Below are 7,892 nucleotides of genomic sequence, written 5' to 3'. Positions count from 1 at the left end.
AATGTTCAGTTAGCCTTCTGAACTTGCGTAAAATGTAATCAATTGATCATTTAGTGGTAAAAAAATAAGTCAAATGCGGAAGATATGTTACACATGTCTTATAATGTTATTACATACTTCACAAAATATATTAAAACATGTCAAAAAAGAATTTCGTACTTATTCAACTATAAAATATTTTCTTCTCTAATATAATAATCGCATACCCCGATCTAGGTCGTTTTACTTTTTTAAGATGTATGCAACATATCTTCCGCATTTAACTTACTTTTTTTTACGATCAACTGATTAACTGATTATATTTTATGCAAGTCCAGGGAGCTAACTGAACATTTTATACAAGTTCAGGAGGCTATCAAGACACTTTTAAAGTTCAGGGGTCAATCAACCATTTTGGACAAGTTCAGGGGACAAATGATGTATTAAGCCGAGAAAAAAAATTCAAAGTTCAATAATTTTATTGAGACAAATTGAAGTTGAGTGGGCGATTTTGAGGCAACAATGTAAATTTAGTGACCAATTATGCATTTAACCCTCCTAAAAAGAGAAGAACGAAAAGAAGCCGGCGCCGCAGCCTTTGCTCCTCGCACCGTCGTTCCTCATTCTCTCTCGCACCGCTGTCGTCCCGATCTCTCACCGCCGTCGTTGATTAAGGTAAGTAGCAATGTCTGGGTTTTCTTAGATTGTATTTTTCTTTTTCACATAGCAGACTGTATTTTCATGAGTTGAGAAAAGGGCATTTTTGTTCTTAGATTTCCCCAGACATGGTTCTTAATACTCAGTTGAAGCAAGAACCCAACTTTAATAAAACAATGAATCAGTGAGTTTTCAGCAAAACGAAGAGAGAAATGAGAAGTTGGGTGGTTGAATTGATTTGAACTTAAAATTGGATCTGAGAAGGTTGATAGTTGATGATGACTTTAATATGTATATATTTAATATTTCCTTCAAAATTATGTGAGAGACTTTGTTTAGATTATAAGATGATTTCCATTCCTAAATTGGATTTTCTAGAAACATAGATAGCATAGCTATCTATGAATATTTTTGATTAAATTCCCAAATCCTGACAAGGAATTTTCAGGTTGAGTTTGCTGAATCAGAACATACCCAATTGATTTGCGTTCATGCCGTATGTTCCTTATATTATAACATGACATTTTAATTATGTTCTGTATAAACATATTATACAGTTGTGGCTCACCTATAGAACTGATCCTAATTTTTTCTACATTTTCAGATGTCTCAGGAGACAATGATGTCTGCTCTCTCTAGCTAATCAACACTGTTAGGGTTATTCCACTCCTACACGATGGTCGAGAGACGAAGGAAGCCTTTGATCCTTTCTTCCACCAAATTCCTCATTGATTCTCTACTCAATTCCTCCACACCTGCTCACCAGAAGCTCACCGCTGATGAAGTCTCACCCACCTTACACCTACAGGCTGGAATACTCCGGTTCTTAAAAGACAAAATCAGTGACGATTCAGCTTTGGTTGGCCTTTCTACGCCTGTTCTTAAGAAATTGGCTCTAACGTCGGGTTCTCTGGTAAGCTTTAACAGTAATGGTTTTATCTCTCTGTAGTGTGCATAACAAGTTCAATTGAACTATGAATATCTCGTGCTTCTTCTTCAAGTTTATCTCTTTGACCATATCAATTTTCTTCCAAAAGGGAAAGGCTTATGACATTTTCTTTTTCATCCATTTTTTTTAATCAATATTAGGTGCTTATCAAGAATAACGAAGCAAAGGTACAGAGGATTGCCCAGGTTGTCATTTTGGATCCTCCCACGAACCATGGACGCACATCTACTGTTAAAGACCCTATTTCTCTTGCTCCTCATACAATGGTTGTGTTTCCTACCTGTAGATTTCCTTCAGATTACCCTCTGTTATTGGATAGGGAAATTGCATATCTCTCACCTCTGTTAGCTTTTAACATTGACTTGCACATATCTTGTTTGAACTCGCTTGTCTGCCTTGGAAACGAGACCTTGGCATCGCTTTTTGAATCTAAAGTAGATGATGATACTAGTAGAAAAGTTAGAGAGGCTTCTTTAATCAGCTTAGAATTGGAACCTGTTGCTCAACTGCCTAGATATGCCTCACACTTGAGAGTTTCTTTTGTTAAGATACCAGAATGTGGTGCACTTGAGTCTTTGAGAGGAACCTCATCAGTTGAAGCTGAAGATCGGCAAGAACTTATTGATTTGGCATTACATAAATACTTTGAAGTTGATAGATACCTATCACAAGGCGATGTTTTCAGTATCTGCATAGATTGGACTTGCAATTCAGCTATGTGTATACCTTGCAATCAAATATCAAAAAATAGAAGTGACAACATCATCTACTTCAAGGTAATGTTCTCTGTATGTTACCTTGCTGGCACCAAATGCTAATGGATTGTTATCATGTGTCAGGATCTCGTGTGGAGATATTTGATAATTTTGATATCTTCAGGTTGTAGCTATGGAGCCTTCAAATGAAGACTTTCTTCGAGTCAACCGCACTCAAACAGCCCTTGTACTTGGAGGGACTGCTTCTTCTGGTCTGCCCCCAGATGTGTTGACTGATGGATCCATAGGTTTTGCTCCTTCTCAAAAGGACGCAGTGAAATCCTTGGCCTCCATTCTTGCACCACCTTTATGCCTGTCAGCCCTTTCTTCAAAATTTAGAGTTTCTGTCCTACTATATGGCCCAGAAGGTCGGTTTATACTGTATCTTTACTATTAGCATCAGAAAGTAAATTCTTTTCTTTGGCAGTGCCAGCACGATTTTTGTAGATGCAGATAAATTACAGAAGATAGGTTATTGGTTGTGAATTGTGATTAATTACTGTAGAAAGTTTACTCGGTTATAACATTATGTAGGGTGTGGTAAGAAGACAGTTGTTAGATACGTTTCTCGTAGGTTGGGCCTTCATGTTGTGGAATTCAATTGTCATAATTTTATGGCATCCTCTGACAAAATGGCATCTACTGCTCTTGCTCAAGCCTTCAACACAGCTCAAAGGTGAAGCAATTTGTTGTTTAGCATATGCAATTTTTCCTCAACTTATGAGCTACTGGACTATTGAGTTGCTTTCTGATGGAAGAACTTAATTGCTAGTTGCCATACATATTTTTTAAATTCTCATAATTGGCTTTTTCACTTAATATCACAATGCCATTTTTTTTTAATCTCTCATAGAGTGAAATTTAGTTCTAAAATTTTATTTCATGTCATGATATGTTTACAGATACATGCCAACAATAATTTTTCTCCGCCATTTTGACGTCTTTCGAAATTTGATGTCACATGAGGGTTCACCGAATGATCAAGTTGGTCTCGCCTCAGAAATTGCATCAGTCATTAGGGAATTCACCGAACCTGTTGCTGAAGATGATGACAACACACACAGTGATTTGGTAAGATGTAACTTTTGGTTGTAACATTGTTATATCTTTTCAGCAACCTGCCAAAGAAATCAAGAAAATTTATGAGCTAATGCATTACTTTCCTCTACCTCTCTCAAAAAAAAAAAAAAAAACGATTGGTATAAATTTGAAATATTCAATGTTGGGGAAGGAGAAAAAAACATGACATGATGGAACTGTATCAGGATCTTTCTCATTCATTGTTAATGCAGCCAGTCAAGGATCCTGGAAGAAAAAGTAGGCATCAGGTGCTGTTAGTTGCAGCTGCTGAGAGTTCTGAAGGTATACCACCAGTTGTACGGCGTTGTTTTAGCCATGAAATAAGTATGGGTCCTCTAACAGAAGAACAAAGGGTTGAGATGTTGTCGCAGTTGCTACAAAATGGTTCTGAGCTACTTTCTAATGTATGTCAAAAGATTGATTTTTCTTTTGTTTTTCCATATTTGTTGAGAAGAAATGTTGTGCATGAAGATGAACTCAGTGAATCTTTTCTTTTCCAGTCCCTGTGATTAGTCTTTTCTAGCAAATAGAAACCAATACTTTCTGCCCATAAGGAAAAACCACTAATGCTGCTGCTGGTCCCAAACATCATTTGTCAAAATGGCAGTTTTTAGTAAGAAACATATGCATGGTTTGTATGCTTTAGGATGCTTTGGTTTAGTGATCAGAACAATTTCGTAGACTGTATTCTGTATTATCATCCATTTTATTGGCTGGGCCGTTTTAGCTGCAAAGCAAACATAAGTCTTCTATTAGCAAAAAATCTTTTTTTTATTAAATTGGTTAAGGTCTGTAACGATTAATGATTATTGATTTAACATCTCTTTCAGAGATTTCATCTCACGATCATCATGACGATTGACTTTGATAGTTGCCTCTTGCAGACTGGGTTGGAAGATGCTGTAAAGGACATTGTTGGGCAGACATCTGGTTTCATGCCCAGGGATTTGGGTGCTTTAATTGCTGATGCTGGTGCAAGCCTAATCTCAAAGGGAAATATTCAAGCTGGTGAGGCTGAGTTCAAGGACTTGGATGGTTCTCTGGGAGGGAAAGCAGTCCAGGACCTTGAATCACATAATGCTACCATTCCTGTGGAGAATTTTTTTTTGCCTAAAGCATTGGAAAGGTCTAAGAAGAGAACTGCATCAGCATTGGGTACTCCTAAGGTTAGTTAGCTTATTAATGGCAATCCAAACCATAATGCTGCACCATTATCTTTCTGTCCTTTTCTTTCAGCAATTTTCGTTACATGTAACCATTTAGCTAATGCTTTCTTTCAAAAATTCTGTTTTGTGTGGAAACTGTGCCTGAATTTCTTAATGACAGGTTCCTAATGTGAAATGGGAAGACGTAGGTGGGCTTGAGGACGTGAAGACATCAATTTTGGATACTGTTCAGGTAGATTCTTTTTTACCTTTATTGCCTCTTATGTTTCACCTAAGCTATTTTCAGCTGTTGGCCTCTAGAAGCAGTATAAACTAAAACAGCTTCCATGTTGACTATAATTATTACCCATCTTTCTCTCTAAGTTAAGCTCTAGCTCAGCTGGTTCAATTTGGTTTTTTATTTCATATCTAACTGCTTCATTTTACAATATTTCTCCTTACTTGTACACCATACAGAATGGAAGCTTTATATTAATATAGACAGTGCATTTTTGTGTGTTTATTTATTTGTTTATGGTGTATGTGTATGTACATATAATACTAGAACACCAGTTTTAAAATATTTGCTTAGAAGTTTCTAACGTGATTAAATTTAATATATATATATATGTATATATATATATATATATATATATATAGTGGTATGGGGCATTATGTACTGCTTGAGTAAGTAGAAAGTCAAACCATTTTCTGCTTTTATGTCAACTTTTACAATAGTGAAAGGTATAATACTGGCCTTCACAGAATCTGACTGGAATTCTAGGGAAAGTAGGGGTTAAGATTCAGGATGAAGGAAACACATCAAAAAAATTCACGAATCTGGCCAATTAAGTTCCATTGCCTCCTTTTAGATCCTTTCACATTGTCAAAATAATGAATTTGAAATTACTTGGGTATTACTCCCTCCATTCCTTTTTATAAGTCATTCTAGCAATTGAGTTTTTTTCCAAAATATAAGTCTTTCTAGCTTTTCAAGAACTTATAATATAGTTTTCCGGTCCAAGCATTAAACTTTTTGTCTTGGTCTATGTGTTTTTCAAAATTACAAGACTTATTCACCAACCATTACATGAGAGAAATTTTTTTTAGTTAATCAATTCAAATTCATTAATTTCACTCTATATTAATTGTATTTCTTAATTTGTGTGAAACAACCTAGAATGACTGATATTTTGGAATGGAAGGGAGTATATGATCTTCATCTCTTGCTTTCTTTGTTGAGCACATGCTTGTGTTTCATGTCATGCATTATGTATCCTATTGATTATTGAAAACTATAAGATTTGTTTCTAGTTAAATCAAACTCATTATATTTGTTTTCTGTATCTGTAGTTACCCCTTCTACATAAGGATTTATTTTCATCGGGGCTGCGTAAGCGCTCTGGTGTACTGCTATATGGCCCTCCAGGAACAGGAAAAGTGAGGTTTCATATTGGCAAATTGTTATAAGATTCTTAATTTTCCATAAATCCTTTAAGCAGAAAGGAATAACTTTTCTTTTCTCATAACTTCAGTTTTCCTATTTTTGCGCCACAGACTTTACTTGCCAAAGCTGTTGCAACAGAATGTTCCCTAAATTTTCTAAGTGTAAAAGGGCCTGAATTGATCAACATGTACATAGGGGAGTCAGAGAAAAATGTCCGCGACATTTTCCAGAAGGCAAGCCGTCTTTTTTTTAAAAGAACATTTTTTGCTTTTACTCTGGATCTTTTAGCTAAGTATACATTATTTGCAGGCAAGATCAGCACGACCGTGTGTAATATTCTTTGATGAACTTGATTCTCTTGCTCCAGCTCGGGGTGCCTCTGGGGATTCTGGGGGTGTTATGGACAGAGTTGTTTCTCAGGTAAAGATATTTTTGTCCGTATTTTGAAAACCTGAATATCTGTGGATTAATGGTACTTAATGTGGCAAATTTCTTCCTTAATAGATGCTTGCAGAGATTGATGGCCTAAATGATTCTACACAGGTACTGTACGAATGATCCTTGTTATTTTTATTTTTCCTTTTGTTTCTCTTTCTTTTGGCTTCTACATTAAACATACGATATATCCTTTCTTGTTTCTGTCTGATTCTGTAGGATCTATTTATCATAGGGGCAAGCAACAGACCAGATCTAATTGATCCAGCACTTCTCAGGCCTGGCCGGTTTGATAAGCTGCTATATGTTGGGGTTAATTCTGATCCATCTTATAGGGAGCGGTTAGCATTCCGCACATTTTATGTTATATTTGTTATTGATTTTGTGTATTTGTTCTCACTTGCCTGATTGGTTTGGTTGTTTAGGGTCCTTAAGGCACTCACCCGTAAGTTCACATTGCATCAAGATGTTTCTCTATACTCCATTGCAAAAAAATGCCCCTCGAACTTCACTGGTGCGGACATGTATGCTTTGTGTGCAGATGCATGGTTTCATGCTGCAAAGCGTAAGGTGTGTCGATCTATCACTATTTGTGGAAGTAGGTGCAATTTGTCTGCAAGGATGGGTTCATGCATGATGTCCGTCTATTGTTAAATGGTCTTTGCTTTCTTTTAGTTCTCTGTTCCCTTCCCTGTACTGTTCATCTAACTACCATTCGATAACGACTATTCTCTTAAGACGTGCATGCAGTAAGTATTATGGCTTCTTTATGAATGTGCAGGCTTTAAGTTCGGAATCAGAGACTTCTTCTGATGCCAACCAAGCTGATTCAGTTGTTATTGAATACGAAGACTTTATAAAGGTATGAAATTGAGAGTATTTTTTGATAATAAATCCTCTTTTGCTGGTCTGAAAGTAGTTTTTGTAAGTATATTTATGCCACATTGTTATTGGTGATAGACAGTGTATAGGACGATTATAGTATGTGACAGCAGGATCCAAATTTGTCAGGTATTGGGAGAGTTGTCTCCGTCCCTTTCGATGGCAGAGCTTTATAAATACGAGCGGCTGCGGGATCAATTTGAAGGAGCATAGAAGTGAAGTTGTGGTGAGATTGTGTATGGTAACAGTTGTGGAGTCTGTTCCTGTTCCTGTTGTTGTATTTTATGCCCAGCAAGGATTTGGAATCTAAATCATTAAGGTGCCGTTTGGTTCGCGGAATGGAATAGAATAGAATGGTTATTCCAAAGGAATAGAATAACAAAGAATGGAATAGAAATTCGTTAGGAATAGCTATTCCTATGTTTGGTTGGTGGAATAAGATAAAATGGATAAAAAAATTTATTCAAAAGACAACATTACCCTCAAATGTAATTTCTTACCTGATTACATGTTAGTTATAACTTGGAATATTGTGTTCTGAAAAACGTTTTTTCTTTCCTCAA

The 7,892-nt window shown here is 36.2% G+C and overlaps 1 protein-coding gene across 2 annotated transcripts; it reads left to right on the top strand.

The window, feature by feature from the left end:
• Window positions 1-511: 511 nt before the first annotated feature.
• On the top strand, window positions 512-7,892 carry LOC136208698 (peroxisomal ATPase PEX6-like). 2 transcript variants are annotated; one of them, XM_065999811.1, is made up of 18 exons: window positions 512-654; window positions 1,241-1,549; window positions 1,726-1,851; window positions 2,134-2,361; window positions 2,465-2,708; window positions 2,875-3,016; window positions 3,243-3,411; window positions 3,633-3,824; window positions 4,305-4,586; window positions 4,747-4,818; window positions 5,919-6,005; window positions 6,123-6,245; window positions 6,322-6,432; window positions 6,517-6,555; window positions 6,667-6,788; window positions 6,873-7,017; window positions 7,229-7,309; window positions 7,459-7,892. In XM_065999811.1, the coding sequence occupies exons 2-18, from the start codon at window positions 1,313-1,315 to the stop codon at window positions 7,540-7,542; spliced, it is 2,484 nt and encodes an 827-aa protein (XP_065855883.1). In that variant the 5' UTR covers window positions 512-654; window positions 1,241-1,312; the 3' UTR covers window positions 7,543-7,892. The 2 variants fall into 2 exon arrangements, with proteins under 2 accessions (XP_065855883.1, XP_065855882.1); XM_065999810.1 differs by having other exon boundaries at window positions 1,726-2,361.

This window comes from Euphorbia lathyris, chromosome 10 (genome assembly GCF_963576675.1).
Source record: "Euphorbia lathyris chromosome 10, ddEupLath1.1, whole genome shotgun sequence".
In the NCBI taxonomy this organism is placed as follows: domain Eukaryota; kingdom Viridiplantae; phylum Streptophyta; class Magnoliopsida; order Malpighiales; family Euphorbiaceae; genus Euphorbia; species Euphorbia lathyris.
Note: the sequence above shows the minus strand (reverse complement) of the source record. Positions and strands in the feature narration are given on the sequence as shown.